General features: G+C 43.0%; 1 protein-coding gene across 3 annotated transcripts in view; it reads left to right on the top strand.

The window, feature by feature from the left end:
• RFX1 (regulatory factor X1) overlaps window positions 1-19,233 on the top strand; it is a 1,726,663-nt gene that overhangs the window by 1,070,576 nt on the left and 636,854 nt on the right. For all 3 annotated transcript variants that reach the window (XM_044057089.1, XM_044057092.1, XM_044057093.1), the window contains exon 11: window positions 4,251-4,370. In XM_044057089.1, coding sequence (XP_043913024.1) covers window positions 4,251-4,370 — 120 coding nt within the window. The remainder of the gene's footprint in view (window positions 1-4,250; window positions 4,371-19,233) is intronic.

The following is a 19,233-nucleotide window of genomic DNA, read 5'->3' as shown; positions in this document are numbered from 1 at the left end:
AATTGTGTCTGACACCAAAAACAACCATAAAGCCTTCTATAGCTGTATCAAGAACCCCCAAAGCAATACCCAGATTTGCTCTGAGTCATTGTACAATGGTACCTCCTGTACTGAGCCAGCAGATATAGCCAACATACTGGCTGACAGATTCAGTCCCATCTTTACCCCCCCCCCCCCAAAGGCCCTATCACAGTACAAGAAGAAAGCCTGGTACCTACCATTTCTGCAACACAGGTAAAAGCTGCATTGTCTAAAGCCAAGAATACAGCGTCCATGGGACCTGATGATATCCCTGGCTGTGTCCTACATGAGCTACAAAATGAACCACATTTGTGTGCCCTGTTCAGTCACAGCCTTACCTCAGGCTTTGTACCTAATGAATGGTGCACTGCTACAGTCATCCCTGTCCATAAAGGGGGAGCAACAACAGACCCTGGGAACTATTGCCCCATTAGCCTGACAAGTCTGGTATGCAAAGCTGTGGAGTGCATCATCAAGGATCTGCTTAAAAAAGATATCGTCAATCTCCAAACTTTTGACCCCACACAGTTTGGTTTTGTCAAGGGGAGATCCTGCCTGCTGAACCTGGTTGACTTCTTCGAGGCAGTCACCAAGGTTGTGGATGAGGGTAAGGCAGTGCATACAGGCTACACGACCTGGCCAAGGTCTTTGATACCATTCCCTAATCCCCACTCGGGTATCATTGATAAACTTACCAAACTATGGCTCAATCCTTATATCACTAGGTTGTTTGTAAACTGGCTCACAGACAGGACCCAAACAGTGAAATTTGTGGATTCCAAGTCAGACTGTTGACCAGTAACGAGTGGAGTCCCACAGGGCTCAGTCCTGGGCCCTCTCCTGTTTGGCATCTACTTCTCAGAAGTCCAGGCCAACACAGAGGGATTCTGGCTGACCAAGTTCACTGATGACTGCAAGCTAGGAGTTATTATCAACTCCCCAGGTGATGCAAACATCCTACAAAAGGGCCTCTCTGAGACCAGTGACTGGTGTCGGAACCATGGCCTTAACCTTAATGCCAAAAACTGAGTTATCTTTCCCTTTGGAAAAAACTCAGTTCCCATGAATTACCACGTTGATGGGAGCCCACTAAACACTGAAGGGGCCATAAGAGATCTAGACAACCAGGTCGACAGCCACCTCACCTTCGACCAGCACATTGCCACTGTGGTCAGAAAGTCCTTCTGTGTGGCACATCTTATAACCAAAGGTTTCGCATCCAGGAAGAAAGAGGTCATCATCCCTCTCTACTCATCCCTCATTAGACCAGTCATTGAATATAACACCCCATTTGGCATGTACCTGACCAGACACCTACAACAGCTGGAGAGGCCACAAAAGTACCTCACAAAAAGGATCCTAGGCCTTAAACACATGTCCTACATGGACAGACTCAAGAAATCTCAGATGTTCTCAGTCTCTTATCGTCTACTTAGAAGTAATCTCTTCTTGACTTAAAAAGCTATGTCCAACCCAGCTCTACTTGAAATGCTACACCTAAAGAAATCCCAATCTCCACATGCCACACGCTTCAGAGATCACAGCCTCATTACCACAATCAAAAGAACATGCTGGAGGGACAGGTTCATCTCCCAAAGACTGAAATAAGCTTCCCATTCATGTCAAACAGAGCACCTCGCTGGCCCTCTTCAAGAGAAATCTCGACAAGTGGTTGGGTAACAGAAAGTTCACCCCAGGGATCACTCCAGTTGCCCTACTGGATAGAAGCACTATGAACTAACATCGGGTGGCATGGTGCCAGGGCAATTTCTTTGGACTAGGCTTGTAAAGGCTCCAGTGCCATTAGCCTAGTACACACCTATGAACCTATGAGACACTGGTGCTTTCCACCTACCTGTTAAAAAGAGAGGAATTTAAGGAATGGGTAATCAGAATTACCTGAGACTTATTAGGGAAGATAGAAATGTCTTTAGACGTTATAGCTATTGAGTAGAATACAGTGAAAATGGAGTTTAAAAATAGGGTCAAAATAAAACCGAAAGAAGTATGTTTAAGAAGTAATAGAAATTACTTAGGAGAGATGACAATGGTTAAAGTATTGCGGAATAAGGGGAATCTCACAGAACAAGAGGAGGTATGCTTGAGTTAAGAAAGATTGCTCTTACGCAGTTATTTTTGATGATAAAACCAGAGTACAAAAACGTTTAGCTCAACAACGTAGGCAACAGAAAGTGGAAGCCAGACCTAGGGAGCCTATAACAAGAAAAATAACCAGAGATCATTTAGAGGTATTAGATATATCTGAGGCATTTTATGTAAACTTCTGTAAAGCAGAGAAATGTGGAAATCATGAAAGAGAACAAATTGAAATATTCATCGAAGACTTAATTATGCCAAGGTTAGAGGTAAGTGAGAGTCACCAACAGTTAAGGTAGGAGGAGATGAGCTAAACCCTGTGTTGTGTAATCAGTCATCAGGAAAGTCTCCAGGAACAGAGGCTGTTAACTAACAGGTAAGATAGTAGGAGATGAGCTAAAACCTGTGATGTGTAATCAGTCATCAGGAAAGTCTTCAGGAACAGAGACTGTTCCTGTGGAGGTTTGGAAGTTAGGAGGAAGAACGTTCCTATTAAGACATGAGCCCTGCCCCAGTTACCCTCTGCTTTGCATGCCATCTTTTATGGTGACTTATTTCACAGTTGCACTTTATTTAATGGTACAGTATTTGAAGACATTGCCCTTCTGTCAGAGCAAGAAGATCAGATAGCTTTGTTTACAGCTCATTACTTTCCATTCTTCTGTTTGCTTGCCAATTTTTGACTTATCCTCATGTGTATTGTCTTAGTTTTTCCCCGTTATCCTTGCATCTTCTTATGCACTTACTCTTAGTACTGAACTTGGCTCCATTAACTGCGCTGATGTTTTGAGAGAGTCATAATTTCCTGAATGTTTTACTGAGTTTCAGTCCTTGCCTAGCTTAAGTACTTTTCCTTAAATCTGTTGTTTAAATACAATTTGAGCATACGTCTTTAACCATGTATCAAACCAACCTCATGAAAACATGGACAGGCATTCTACACGACCTTCACAGATGGCAGCAGTTAAAGCTGTCTTTGCTATCTAAAGTTGCAATTGTCAGGATGAATGTCATACCTAAACTTCTGTATCAGTTTAATGCTTCAAACCTGGTCATCCCTAACAATTTTTTTCCAAAAAGTCAATAAAGAGCTGGCCAAAGGTATTTGGTTTCTAAGAGCAGTTAGAATAAGCTATCAAAAATATGTTATCCGAATAAGAAAGGGAGGATTGGGCATGCCAGAGTTCCATCTATATTACTGGATTATTTGCACTAATAGAATTATCTTAATATCAAACTTTGATTTAAAGGAAGACACTTGGCAGCCTCTCTGGATGAAGAGTTGGCATAACCTTGTAAGCAGCAATAAATTTAATCCCAAAGCCCTCCCTTTCTTAACGAATGTAAGCTTAAACAACTTTCCTGTGAGTAGTATTCTAAAGCAAAGAGTTAAAACATTTCAGAGTTTATTAAAATAAATGGAGCTAGGTGAGACCCTTCCTTCATAGGTTCATAGGTTGGTATTAGGCTATCAGCCCTAGGGCCTATACAAGCCTAGCCATAACAATTCCCTGGCTATTTCTTCCCACATTATTTACTTCCCTGGACCCCTGTCTAGCAGGGCGACTGACGTGATCCCCGGGGTGAATTTCCTTTCTCCCATCCAATCATCAAGGTTCCTTTTGAAGAGGGCCAAAGAGGCGCTCTGCTTGACATGTATGGGCAGTCTGTTCCAGAGTATGGGGAGTCTCTGGGCACTGTCTTTGTTCTGCTTGTCAGATATGAACATGCTAGGGTGACTGCTGAGAATAACGCCATGCAGTCACTTTGGAATGCGGCATGATAAACTGCTTCCCGACTCTTGACTTGGTCAGTATTTACGGAGTTATTTTTAAATGCATATAGTTATGAGTCAAATGGGGGAGCAGTACCTCCCCCAAAGCGTGCAGCAGTTTCAGCACATAATATACTTAGAAATCTTTGGTCCTCTGTAAGTGGCCTTGACTGTGTGATGAAAGTATACATTATGAATAAAGTATTTTTTTTGTGTGTTGATTTAAGTGTACTTGTTGGGATTAAATAAATTAATTTTGTTAATGAAAAGTTTATGCTATCCACTTGGCAGTCTGCAGGTTTTCTTAAGGACAGCACAAAAGGCATGTTCTGATGTATTTTATATGATTTGTATTTAGGGGGAACTCCAAGTACCATTACTATGGTCTGCGTATCAAAGCTAACTCACCATTACTTCGTCTCATGGAAGATCAGCAACATTTAGCTATGAGGCAACAGCCTTTCTCTCAAAAGCAGAGGTGAGTTCTGTGATTTGTGTAGTACTACTTGTAGACTGAGATAAACAAATATGTACAATTGGAGCACATTCTGTTCAAAGCACACAGTGACACTCATTTTGAAACATATGGTCCAGTGTAACACATGCTGACAGCAGACTCCCCATTGCCTTTATGCAATTAATTGTGTCCCATCAGAACAAGAAAGGCCTTGTCCTTTCTTATTCTGATGTATGGTTGTCTTGTCTACATAAATACTATATTTATATATTCATAGTACAAGCTGTTATACAGGGTATTGTACAAATATTACAGTACTAGTTAGTTAGACTGTTAGCAAAGAAATGCTAGTAGATAGTCTGTTGTCTGTGTAATGGTAGCATATGGTTATTGGACCTATTGTAGACAATCAGCTCTCCCAGAAATCTCTAGTGATGGGAGTCTGTGCTAGTTACCTACACCCATAAAGCCTTGACTACTGCTGAGGTGATCTGAATTCAGCTAGTGGCCAGGACACTTGACAGTGTTATTATGCAGGATGAGAGGGCTCTTCCTGGGGGGGGGGGGGGCAGGGGGGGCAGCAGAGTCAATTGCACATACTACCACTGGCCTTTGGGAAAGGGACAGTGTCACAAAGCATGGCCTAGGGGCATGTGTTTGGCTTATCAAGTCACCAGTGTGTGGTAGCCTTTATAAAGAGTGTACAGCAGTGTACACTCACAAGGGGAGGGCATTGTGGGCCACTGTGATGGCATGTTTCACTTGTTTCACTAATTGCTCATGCAGGGGTGGTGTTAGGCCATTCAAAATACTGTAATTGCAGGTATGCTGGAGAGATTTCAAAGCATCCCACAGCTGTCTGAATGATGGCTCCTTCTCCCCAGACAGCTCTGTCCTCAGCTCCAGGTGAAATTTCTCAGAACAGAAGAATGAACAGCCCCTGTCCAATCAAGAGCAGGCTTGATGGCCAGTAAGCACAGTGGCAAAAGTAACCTAGAAAATTATCTCAAATAATGAGTAATTGTTTTCTGTAAAGTCATCTGCTGTCCATCTGAGATGTCATTTGTTGTCTTTAGAACCCAGCTGCAATCCCTTAGTGCAGCAGAGATTCCAGTGTCATTTTTCAAAATGGACAGAAAATGTGTCCAATGTATTCTACAGAACTGTCCGTAGTGTAAATATTTTTTTCTCTGACTCTAAATTTCTATAGCAGTAAGTAAGTAAAAAAGTTGTGTTGCTGAAAGTTTTTATGAGGTTGTGTACAAGCAAAAATTTTCTGTAGGTTTACCATGACTGAATATTGAGTCTACATCAGTGTTAGAGAAAATTCAGCAGGTTTTGACATCTTCATTTCTCAGGATTAAATCACCTGAAAAATGGAACTCAGGACAAGGATCTGTAGATGTTATTCATAAGAGTCTGCAGTAAGAATTTATAATATGAAGTAGAATTTGTCCAATGTGGATGTCAGTGCTTGGCCTGATATTTCCAGCCTTCAGATGTCCTTGGAATCACTGAGTTACAGTATGACAGTGAGTCTGTTAAAGAAAACCTGCCTGTAAAAGAAAGTGAGACACACAGCCTCCTCAGTTCTTTCTTGATACCAAAGTAAAGGGTTTCTCTGTTTTGCTTTGTTAGTTCATGTTGTTCTCGTTCTTTAGCAGAGCGAAGTAAAATCTTTGTCTTTGTAGTTTAAAGAACATTACTGTTTTCATTGACATCCCTGGAGAAGATTACTAATGTGGGCTGTTGGACACTTGAGTTTCCTCAAAAAGACTCATCTTCATTGTCTTCTTGTCACAAAACTGATAAGTGAACAGTATGCTGCGTTTAACGAAACGTCTTTCTTTAGGAAAGCTAGTATTTTGCAAGCTTTTGTAAAAGTGGCTTTCGACTTCTCTTACTTCACATACTTCTGGTTAGATGTTTATGGAAGAAGGAAATGTAGGGATCTTCCTCCTGAAAATCTTTACTTAAAGTAATCAGGTCTGTGTATGGTATTGTACAAGGTAGGCCTGACTAACAGGGAACCAGGCCTGTGCTATTGAGCTAAATAGCCTCTCTTGTTGCTGGAGGAAAGTTCATTCGCCCACACTACAGGTTAGAGTCCTTCCATCGCCTCACTGGCTCAGCAAATACTTTTTAGGGTAAGAAACCCATATGGGATAATCACTTATTGATGGTATCAATCATCTTCCACCCCATACATTAATTCCCCAGACAGATGGTGTGCGATATGATGCAGGATGATTTCCAGTTTCTGCTTCAAAGACTTATCAGTGCACTGTTAGTGCATGATATTCTGGATGTTATAGTTGTAATATTTGGTCCAGACATTAATAGTATTAGAAGTAGATGTCTGATGTAGTGATATGCAAGGATTTGACATCATTAAGGTACATAAGGAAGTGGACATCAATCCCTGGAAACTTTAATGTGACTTGTGTAGCATCCAGTGGTTATTAAAAAGAAAATCAGTCAGGAGTATTTTGCCTTGCTTCAGCAGACCTTTCAAACCTCAGAAATTCCTCCTAAGCTTTCTGTATCTGAAACTGTAATTTCCAAAAAGAGGAAAATGTTAAAACTCTTCCTCTTCGCTTTTCTGAAATACTGATGGCATGTACTGACCTTCTCTTGACTTGTGCCATGACTTTGAAAATGAAAGCTTCTGTCAGTCTGACTCCCCTGTGAGAATGTTTCACTTGTGGAGGCCTTTAATTTAACAAAAGACCTTTTCAAGTGAGAGACAGGAGAGCATTCCTTAAAAAATCCACTTTCTGGAGTTGCTGAGAACTGACTTAGCTACACTTGTAGCTGTCCCTCCTACCATCCCATTATTACAGGATCTATATGCTGATCTGACCATAGATCCTGACTTGTATCTGTCCTTCCTGTTGTCCCATTAGTACAAGATGCGTACATAGTCCTGACCTTAGACCCTGACTTGTATCTCTCCTTCCTGTTGTCCTATTTAGTGCAGGATGTGTACATAGTCCTGGCCTTTTAACTTAATAGCAATCCATCCTGTCATCCTGTTATTACAAGATGTGTATACGGACCTGGCCTTAGAACCTAATAGCCATCCCTCCTGTCATCCCATAATTATAGGATGTGTACACTGATCTGGCCTTAGCACATTAGAGACTTCCTACAAAAAACTCATTTTCTATAGTGTTTAGAAACACATTATTTATTTATTTTTATTTTTTAAAGAACCATTGCCTCACAGTTAGAAGAGGTCCTAGAAAACACTAGACAATGTCCTTCTGTTCTCATGTTGCAATATTCCATACCCTTGGGTTTTCCTCTCTTGCTACCCGAATTTTCGGCCAGTATACAAATGCTTCAAGTCACTGGAGGGTATGTGGGATGTCTGATGTTAGATAAGGGAGCATGGACCTTAAAAGTGAGGTCTGCACGTACCAAACCTCAGAACTTCTCTGCCGCCAGTCGAATGTCAGCTGTTCCTGACATTCCGGTGTCGGATCGTCTTTTCTAAGATAAGTACCTTACTGGGGATGTTTTTGTTCTTTTGGGTCACTGCATATCTGCGTGGGTTCATGTCATCCAGGAAGGGAAAGTGTAGTTGCGGTCATCATATCTCCCACAAGGACGCCCGCAAGCTTTGTCTTTTCTGTTTGGAGCCTACGCATGACCAGAAGTCCTGTTCAATCTGTCAGGCCTTTATTCCCTAAAACCTGACGCAGCCATCTACATGCCCTGAATGTTTATCTTGAAAATCAGCACCTTATGTGCTTAGCTTTATCTATGGAGTGGCTGTCCGGTCAGCCCATTGAGCCACCAAGGAAAAAGGCCAAAATAGCTAGGCCTGAATCCATTGCTGCACCTCCTTCACCCAGCGTCCCTCCTGTGGCCGACGTTAGCCTAGAAGAAAGTTTGATTACCGCCAACAAGAGTATGGCAGTTACCACTGGGGAAGTCACAGAACCCAGAGCAGAAGGTACATCCTCGGAGGTAATGCAGATATTGGCTTCTGACAGTGAGGGGAAACCTCTGCTCATACCAGCCAGCCAGACGGCTCCTACCACTTCCGCTGATATTACCGTACCTAGGCCGACCTTCAACCCTATGCCCTCTAGGCCTTTCTCTGAAAAGAAAGCACAAAACAAAACATGTCACTCCATCTGCAGAAAGCCAGCCAGACTGGCAGGCCTTTTCTCAGAGCCTTTTCAATGCTTTTATGGCTCTTAGTCCTGCCACACCTTCACCCTCCCTAGTGGCTCCCTCTGTAATTAGCCCTAGTCCTCAGGTTCCAGATTTTTCACAACCTGAAGCTGAGGATTCTCTGACTCCTCTTCAGAGGAGAGCCTCTCCTATGTCTCCCAATTACCATCCCACCTGGGTTATGCCTCACCAGAGGAAGATTCTGCTGAGACAGACTCCAAGTGAGTATCTCACCTTTAGGGAGACCATTTCCAAAATGAGGGAATAGTTTAAGTGGGATTCCACTGAGATGTCCGAAGTTCAGAAAAGATACTAAGAACTTCTCTGAATGGACTCTCCTGCTCCTTCAGCTATATAACTCCAGACTTGCCAGCATTTCTGGATGCCTTTAATGCAGCCTGTGTGCATCCTGATTCACAGCCTCCTGCCCCCTGAAGGCCTGACAGGTTCAACAAAGTCTCTGAGGGGGCCACATTTCTTATTAAATGCCCTATAGCAGATCCTGGCACTGTGTCAGTTTCTGCTGATAAACCCTCAAAACTGCTTCCATCTACCTTAGTCCTCCCTACAGACAAAGACAGCAAGGCCATGGAGTGCCTTGAAAAAAGGTTTATACCTCAGCTACCCTGGCATTCAATGCAGTAAACTATCAAACTCGTATGTCCTCCCCTTTTAGGATAGGCCACTAAGCTTGTGACTGAGATAGCAGACTCTCCTGTCAAGGCTGATATCCAGCCTCTTGTCCGTATCTTGTCAGGTCACATGGCATTCCATTAGGTGCAGCTACCATGCAGCTGAAGCCTCTGCCAGGTCTGTATCTGCCTCAGTCCTGAGAAGATATTCCTGGTTAAGGTTACAGCCCTTACCTGATGACATTACAGCAAAACTGTTGGACGTGCATCTGGATAATTCTGCCCTATGTGGGACAAAGGTGGCTGAGTTGTTCAAAACTCTGCAACAGAAGGGGAAAGAGCTACAAGATCTGAAGCACCTGTTTGTTTCTCCTATCCCCAAATTCCACAGGAAATACCCCTCAAAAACTCAGTGTATAAGGAAACATTCTGTCCCTTCGCCCCTTTCCAGGAGCAGAAGGAGAACCAGGAAGCAACAAACTGCATCCAGGCCTAGTCAGTCTCTGGCCCAGAAGCCTCACTTTCAGGACAGGGCAGGTAGTCTGTGACTACCTGCCATTACTGAACAAACCTCTCGATACAATTCCCCTTTCCATAAGACTCTGTAACTGTCTACCTGTTTGGAAAAAACATCACCTCAGACAGGTAGGTCTTATCCATCATAGAAAAGGGTTATTTTATGACCTGGATCACAACTTCTTCCTTGAGGGGCATTCCACAGCCACCCAAAGAGCAGCTCCCCCTTCTTCAACCAGTTATTGAGAGGCTCATCGTCCAGGGTACAATTCACTCGGTCCCTATTACAGAAAAGGAAAGGGCCTCTGTTCAAGACTCTTTCTAGTCCTAAGAAAAGATGGTCCCTGGAGACCAATCCTGGACCTATACCACGTCAATCTTTTCTTGCAGGTGCCTTCCTTTCAAATGCATACTCTACAGACCCTCTCCCCCTTGATTTTCCCTGGGGGATTCCTAGCCACATTGGATATCAGGGATGCCTACCTGCACATACTCGTAAGGTCCAATTACAGGCAATTTCTACATTTCTTGGTGGGCTCCTCACACTTTCAGTTCTCTGCCTTGCCCTTTGGACTTTCTAGAGCACCAAGGGTCTTCATCAAGTGTTTGGCACCAGAGATCACCTTCTGCAGGAGTCAAGGGATCCAAATTTTTTCTTACCTGGATGATCTACTGATCCAGGCAGACTATTCAAAATACCTGCAACACCATCTACAAATAGAAATATCAGTCTTGCAAGCATTGGGTTTCAAGATAAACTACCCCAAAGTCCAACCTGAGACCCTCTCAGAACCAAATATTCCTGGGGTGCAGGATAAGGACTGATGTCATGAGGGCCCTTCTGCCACCTCAAAAGGTGGGAATACTTAATGCAGTACCTCCTCTCTGTTCTTCAAGTCACAGCCTTGACTGCCAGGCAGTACCTCAGACTCGGGGTCATATGCCATTGACTATCCCCATGCTGGCATTGGCAAGGCTCCACATGAGGAAGTTACAATGGTACCTAAGGTCTATATGGACATAGCACTCACACCCCTTAGAGTACAAAATTCCCTTTCTACCTTGTCTCAGGAAGGAGATTCTCTGGTGGTTGAATCAAGTGACCTTCAACCCAGAACTCCCATTACAGGCTTCCTTGCCAGTACAAGAGATGTACATGGATGCCTCATATCTGGGATGGGGAGCAGCCATGGGCTGCCTAAGAGTCCAGGGCAGTTGGTCAGAATCCATCACACAGGAATATGTCAACATCTGGAAGATGGGAGCAATTCCTCTGACCTTAAAGGCCTTCCAACATAAGCTGAAGCAGGGCCCCCTAAAATTGTTCACAGACAATACTAAAGTTCTCTGGTATGTGAACTAGCAGGGGGGGACAAAATCCTATTTGCTTTGCAGACTAGCTGTCCAACTCTGGGAGCTTGCTACACAGCATGGGGTCACTCTGCAGGCAGTGTATATCCCTTCAGATCAGAACAGAACACACAGGCATACACTTTGAGCAGGTCCATATCACAGTCCCACAAATGGATGCTCCACAGGGATGTGTTCTTGGGCATAGTCCACAAATGGAGTGCAGCCAAGATAGATCTGTTTGCCTCCCGTCTGAACAGACAACTTCCATCCTTTTGCACCAGGCTACCCAGTCCCCTGGCAAGGGCAAGCCATGCCGTTTCAGTCTCTTGGAAGGGTATGTCTCTGTATGCATCATCCCCTTCCCACTTCTTCAGAAAGTCCTACTAAAAATCCAGCAGGGCAAACTAAAAATCTTGTTGGTGACTCCCTTTTGGCCAAGACAGCACTGGTTCCCCCTCCTTCTGCATGTACCCAGGGACAGTTACCACAAGTTACCTCACAGAATGGACCTTGTCACACAGGACAAGGGATCCCTAATCCACCCACACCTACAATCTTTGAACCTTACCCTGTGGGTAATAGAATTCTGATTCCTTACAGACACCTTTACAGTGAGGACATGTTCACAGTCCTGCAGGAGACCAGGAAACCTAACACTAGGAGATCCTATTTGTCTAAGTGGAAGAGATTTTTCAAATGATGTCTACAAAGACAGTTGGACCCTTTTCAGGGTGATGTTTTCTTGGTACTGTCATACCTGTGTGAACTCTTGCAGATAGGGTTGGCATACTCCTCTGTTAAGGGCCACCATGCTGCTACTTCATATTGTCGGCCTCTGGACCCCCCCCCCTTTGGCATCTCGTTTGCCTGCAAAGTTATTCCTAAAGAGAGTGCTGCATCTCAGGCCCCCCAGGAAACCCATCCCACATCCATGGGACCTGAACTATGTTTTAGAGAAGCTCACGGTGGCCTCCTTTGAACCATCCTCTAAGGCTTCTTTTGGAAAATGGTACTCCTGGTAGCAATGACATCAGCCAGAAGAGTGTCAGAGCTACAGGCCCTCATGGCTATTCCTCCTTGCCTCACCTTCCACAAGGACAGAGTAACTCTTAGGACCAGCCCTTCCTTCGTGCCCAAAGTGGTCAGTGAGTTATCCTTAAACCGAGCTATTCCTCCCCACTTTCTTTACTCATCCCTCAGAATAACAGTGAGAGAGTCTTGCATTCCCTTGATGTGCAAAGACAGCTTAGGTTTTACCTTGACAAGACCAGGTCTGTCAGTAAATCAGACCACTTGTTTTTCTCTTTTCACCCCGGAGCTCTGGGGAAAGCAGTGACTAAGCAGACCATTTCTGCCTGGATTTCCAGGATAATTTTCTTCTGCTATGCACACCACTCCACTAGGGTTGTGGCTTCTTCTGGGGCTTTCTTCAAAGGAATTGGAGGCAGCAACATGGACCTCTGTTCACAACTTTACCAAACATTATAGATTGAACCACATTTCTAAATCCAGGGCTGGATTTGCCAGGGCAATCGTTCACGAATTCATAGAAAACAGTTCCAAGCCTCCACCCTCTTGTTCCCTTTGAGCTTTGGCACTCACAAAAGTGTGTGGAATAGTGCAACATGAGAATAGAAGGGCATAGAATTGTTGTGTAAAATCTTACCATAACCAGAGATGTCCTTCTTGTCCATGTTGCAGTATTCCTTTCCTCCATCCTTCTTCCATTAAACTGTCCCTTCTTGGATGGCACTGGACTCGTACAGTTATCCTGGGACTGGGGTCCAACTGGGGCACTCAGTTCTGAGGTTTGGTATGTGCAGACTTCACTTTTATGGCCCACACTCCATAGCCAACATCAGACGTCCCACATACCCTGCAGTGACTAGAAGCTTTTGTATACTGGCCGGACGTTCAGGTAGCAAGAGAGGAAAACCCAAGGGTTTGGACTGCTGCAACATGGAAGAGAAGGACATCTCTGGTTATGGTAGGATTTTACACAACTATTCTTTTTTCATAGTCAGTGTTGTAGTATTGATTCTTGAGTCTTCCTGCCATGCAAAAGCCAACAACTGACCCAATTTCCAGAGTCCTTCCATCATCCCTAGTCAACAGATCTCTGACAACCAAAGTACGGACATCAGGGTATAAGAAGGGTGTCCATTGGGACCATATTCAGTTCTTTCTAGACATGTAGTCTGATGTGCTTCATGTGTGTTCACATAATAAGAGTGACCCAACTGTACTTTCACTTAACACCTTGCCACGTAACAAAGAAAATAGAATTCTAGATATATTTGGTAAAAAAGTGTACCCTCCTGCCGCTTGGTACTGGAGTGATTAACTACCAGACCTACATGGTGCAGTGCCTCAGTAAAATACTAAAAAACACAGATGATCTAGGTCAAAGTGTTTCTGGTGTTATTCTGTTGGATAAAATGTAATCTGATAAGGTGGGCACCAACATTAAGTATGGAACTGAGGAACAATGTGCATGCCATTTTTTGGATTGCTGCTTTAAGGTATTTTCATGCAAAGACATTTTTGCTTTTTGCCCCTCCCCAATAAAGTCTTGAAAGAACTGTAGGAGATATGCAAGACCAAAGAGAATATGAAGGAAATGATGCTTGCCGTAAGGATCACTGCTGCATCTACATTCATAATGAAGCTGGTATGTTCACCAGACTGAGCATGCAATACCATCATCTTGTCTTTTTTTTTTCTGTACAGAGTAATTGCTAATCTGCCCTTTCATTTTGTCATTATGACTACCAGCGGGTTGTAGTAAGTACCAGAGTGGTATTTTTTTCTTCTCTCCTTTTACTTTTTTATATATTTTGATGTTGCAGTTTTGAAGATCTCTCCAAAGCTGATGACATTTGCAGAAAAGACCACCAACAGTTGTGTCTGCAGGAGACGCATTAGGGCAAAGCAATTTCACCTCCACTGCCTATTCTGTTTGTTTGTGTTTATTTATTTGACATTTGTTAACCGGGTATGACCATCTGAGCATGAGCCCTTTTTAGTGGAGGACTGGGGAGAAAAGTTCCACAAACAGTGCATATAGCAGATACAAATATAAATGTTCTTTGAAGCTATACTGAACATTTAAATAGTCTAACAACAAAAGTTGCAGTCAAGTGTAGAACAAGTATTTGAAAGAGCAGTATGGTTTGTTGCAATGAGTTTGAGGGGGGCTTTAGAACAATGTGGGAACAAGTAATTGAGTGAAGCAGAGTAAGAAGTGAAGTCGCTTCACAGACAGTACTAATAGCAGATACAAATAGAAGTATTCCGTGGAACTGTACAGAGCATTTATCTAACGACAAAAGGTGGAGTTACGTGCAGAACAAGAATATAAAAGTGCAGTACACTTTGATACGATGAGTCTGAGGGGAGGTGTGGTATGGTGTGGGCACAGGTAGTCGAGTGAAGTAGACCAAGAAGTCAACAGATTTATTTTATTTGTCTTTTGTTCACCGGGTTAGTTCACTGGGCTGGGGAGAAAAGCTCCAAAAATACATGGTAATAGTACAAGATGAAACATGCATGATAAAAGGAACATGCTACAAGAGTAAGAAATACATGATAAAAGCAGTACAAGATAAAACAATGAAGGAGAAAAGCTCTAGAATTACATAAGTGCATGCTACAAAAGAAGGTGAAATAGCAGCTTTAACCACAATAACAATTCTCTTGCTAGTCTAAAAGTAAGAGCTGTAGGAAACCAGGAAAAATATGAGTGCAATGTTAATATATTTTGGTGAAGATATTACAGAAATGCATTTCGAGCAAATAAGTCAACAACATAGAGGCATTGCCAGATGTGTGTAGAGAAGAAAGGAAGAGAAAAATAGAGGAAAGGTAGTAACTACTGATAGAAAAAGTGATTAGTAGAAGTACGTAGAGTGGAAAAAGGGTGGTGATAGGTATGAGTGGAGAGAAAAAATGAGGGGGAGAGTACTGATGGCCAGGGAAGAGAGAAAAGGGGGTAAAAGGGGGAAGAAAGCTGAGTGTAGGGAATGCACAATAAAGTTGCTATGATTTCATGTGGATGAAAAGTCTGTAAACTGTAGGGAAGGAAATAGTTTTGTTATAGGTAGCAAGAGATTTGGTGGGGTGCTGGCAGGTGCATAAAGGAGAGTTGGCTAGGTAGTTTTACAATTCTTTTTTGAAGAGGAGAGAAGATTGGATAAGTTGTATGTTAGCTGGGAGTTTGTTCCAGGTTTGAGATATGGCGTATTTGTAAAATAATCTGCCTTTAGTTTTGTTGGGCTTATAGATGTTGAGTAGTGCTTGAACAGATCTCCGGAGAGATCTTGCAGGGTAAGAGGGTGGACAGGGATGGACATTTTACAGGGTTGTAGAGGAGAGAATGAGCTATTTGTAGTTGTGATAGTTGGAGTAGTTGTGGGAATTCGAGCCATTGTAGTTTTTGTAGAGTAAGGCAGTGATGGGATTTATAGGGAAGATTACAGGCAATTCTGGCTATCTGGTTGTAACTTTGTTCAAGTTTGGTTAAGAGATTTCCTTGGATGTATGTGAATATAGGGCAGGCGTAGAGTACGCAGAGGAGGAGATAGGCTTGGGCTAGTGAGGTCCTAGCAGTGTTAGATAAGATTTTTTTTTGTCTTTATAGTAAACGTAATTTTTGATTGGTCTTTTTAATGGACTGTAGGATGTGCTGGTCAAATTTTAGTTGGTCGTCAGTTGTAATTCCTAGCAGCTTAGTAGTGGAGTCAGCATAAATAATTATGCTCTCTAGAGAAGAGAGACTGAAAGACGTTTTAAGATGGGATAACGATTTTGGGAGGAAAAGAGGGAGGCTGGTTTTATTTGGATTAAGGATAATATTAAAGGAAGTCTGTGTGAGAGAGGATATGTCAGTGGGGTTGTCAGAGATGGGGATAAGGGTAGAATCATCAGCATATTGGATTAGTGATGATGAGGTGCAGACAGCGAAGATTGTGCATGAAAATATTAAAGAGGAGGGGGCCAAGGATGGATCCTTGGGGGACACCTGTTTGACTGGGTAAGAAGAGTTGAGTAGGAGGTCTGCCATCTGACAGATTGCAGTCTGTTGTTGAGATAGCTGGAGAACTAGAGAATAGTGGGGGTGGAGAGGTTAAGCTCAGATAGGTTAGAGAGGAGTTTAAGGTGAGAGACGATGTCGAAAGGTCGAGGAAGACACACGATACAAGTTTATTATTGTCCCTTGCTTCTGCTATAGTCTGGGTAATTGATAGAAGGGCTGTGGATGTGCTATGGTGAGGTCTAAATCCATGCTGTGAGGGCTAAGGAGGTTTTCGTGAAGTAAGTAGTTTAGTAGTTGCCTATGAATGCGTTTCTCGAGAAGTTTTGAGAGAGGGAAGAGGATGGCTGTTGGTCAGTAATTGGTAGGTTCGGTGGAGTTAACCTCCCTTATGAAGTGGAATAGTATAGAAGGATTTCCAGATATCAGGGACTGAGGATTCTTTGATAGAATGTTTATTAAAAATTGAGATTTGATAAGCTACAGAGTGAGCACCAAGTATAAGAAATTGTGGGGGTAGGTTGTCAAATAAGGGTGAGCATGGTTTGAGTTTCAACAGAAGGGATTTAATGTAACTAGTGGAAACAGGTTTCAAGGAGAAGGTGGATTAGGAGTGGGTGGTCAAGGAGGTTGGGGTTGTTTTTGGTTGTTGTCAGGGAGGTTCGTTTTCTTATGGACTCTGTAAAGTAGTAGTTTAAAAGAGTGGCGGTTTCAAGATGAGTATTATTAGGGAAGGGGTTGGGGTACTGGGATTTCCAGGATGCAGTATACTACTCATAGTTTGCCAGAATTTGGGGGAGTTAGAATACTGGGTGGATTGGGCTTCCTGACAGAATTTTGTTTTGTCTTCAAAAATGATTTTTTTTTGTAAGGTTTCTGAGTTGTTTATATTTAAGGAGAAGAGAAGGAGATTTTGACATAAGCCATAGTTTCCAGATGCTGTTTCTAAGTTTCATGGTAGATGGAGTATGTTTAGACAGCCAGGGGACAAAATTTGATTTGATTCTAATTTTCCTAATGGGAGCTAAGGCATGTAATATATTTAGAAAAATTCTGTTGAATTCAAGGACAGCATAATTTAGTGGGGGGGGTTATACAGGTGTCCAGTTTATCAGGGAGAGTGGTTGTTGAAAGTTTCTATGTTGAAATTGGACAGGTTATGGCAGTTTCTAGAGAGGTAGGTTGTAGGGGTTTGAGAAGGAAGTCGTAGTATTGAGATATAGGGAGGTGATCACTTAGAGTGCCCGGTAAGATGGTGATACTCATTGGGGTTGGAAGTTAAGATCCAGTCGAGGATGGAGCCCAAGGTTTTGTGTATCCGAGTGGGAGAGGAAATAAGTTGACAGAAACTGTATGGATTAGTAGTAGAACTGGGGAATTGGGAGAGAGCTAGATAAAACAGATAAAACAAGGTAAGTGAGACGTAAGAGAGGGAGAGGTACAAGCAGGTGGAGTTGTCTCGAGTAGTTGTTAAACCAGATAAAACAAGGTAAGTGAGACATGAGAGGGAGAGGTACAAGCAGGTGGAGTTGTCTCGAGTAGTTGTTAAACCAGATAAAACAAGGTAAGTGAGACATGAGAGGGAGAGGTACAAGCAGGTGGAGTTGTCTCGAGTAGTTGTTAGACTAGATAAAACAGATAAAACAAGGTAAGTGAGACATGAGAGGGAGAGGTACAAGCAGGTGGAGTTGTCTCGAGTAGTTGTTAGACTAGAAAAAACAGATAAAACAAGGTAAGTGAGACATGAGAGGGAGAGGTACAAGCAGGTGGAGTTGTCTCGAGTAGTTGTTAGACTAGAAAAAACAGATAAAACAAGGTAAGTGAGACATGACAGGGAGAGGGCACAAGCAGGTGGAGTTGTCTCAAGTAGTTGTTAGACAGGGGAGAGCGAATATGAGTAGTAGAAAAGGGTGAGAGTAGAGAAATTAAGTTGGATTTTTTACAGTTGAGAGCCATCAAGTATAGTCTTACAAATACTGTTCTCTCTTTAATAAGAAAACCCTTTTTCTTAGAGCTTCATCTTCCAGACTTTTCCAAATCATAAATAGGTCCTTGCTTTAGGGTAAGTGACATCCATACCTTCTTTCACAGGAATGCCTTCCTGTAATGCTTCTGGTAAGCAAAGACTGAAGTACCATCATAAAACAGACAAGTCTAAAATGTTAGTTTTGAAATGATCCATGGGGATCCATAGTCACAGAGTGAGAGGCCTTATTAACTCCATCACCTGTGTGAGGGCCTGAGGGCACTGCCTGTAGTGAGGCACACTTTTGTCTTTCCTTGACTTTTCTGTCCATTTCCTCTGTTTTCCCTGGCTGACACTGACCCATTGGAAGCCAGCATTAAGATAATTGCCTCTCAACCTAGCCAGACCTTAGTAGACATTCTTGATGCTTTACAGCTGGACACCAGTTTCTTTGTGTCTGTGAATAGCCAACCCAAAGCTCTCCCCTTTAAGGAAGACTTTCCTCCCCTAAATAATCTTACTGGTTTGTCCTAGAGCCCTGTTCTTCAGGTAAGGGGACAGTGATTATGACAGTTTATAGAAAGCTTAAGCCTCCAGCTCCATATTGAAGAGAGAGGAGACCATGACTGTGATGTAAATGAACCAAGATTTATTAGCAGTTCAGATGCTGGATGGGGAAAGGAGTAAGCGAACACCTGAGTCTTCTCTTCCATCCTGCCCAGCTCATTGTTGCCACCTACTGGAGAAAGGTGCATGGTGTAGAGAATGTGGGGTCTAGGGACGTGCATTCAGGAAGTAACCTTCATGTGGTGTGTGTGTGTGGTGGGGGGGGCATATGCTTTCACACAAGGAGTAGCAGCCCCTTGTAGTTGCAAGCACTTATGTCAGCTGCCAGGGGAAAAGTTAGAGCCGAACTTGAAAAAACTCTCTGATAGTTGCTATGATGATAGCCTCCTGCAGTTGGGTCTTGCCCCATGGGAGTAGCTTCCTGCAGTTGGGTCTTGCCCCATGGGAGTATAGTAGGGCCAGTCATTTACAAGAAAGCCAATGGTTGGGGAGTGGGGGATGGCATTACATAATAAATAAAAAGTCTAATCTGACCAAAGATCTAGCCTTGTATCCTGTGAGATGGACATCTAGCCATATTTAATTATCCACGTTTCTTTTAGGAATATGTAGCAACATGGCAGAAAGTGCAGA

Source organism: Protopterus annectens, chromosome 15.part0 (assembly GCF_019279795.1).
Source record: "Protopterus annectens isolate FY-2018-M chromosome 15.part0, PAN1.0, whole genome shotgun sequence".
In the NCBI taxonomy this organism is placed as follows: domain Eukaryota; kingdom Metazoa; phylum Chordata; order Ceratodontiformes; family Protopteridae; genus Protopterus; species Protopterus annectens.
The sequence above is the reverse complement of the archived record's forward strand: the minus strand, read 5'-3'. Positions and strand labels throughout refer to the sequence as shown.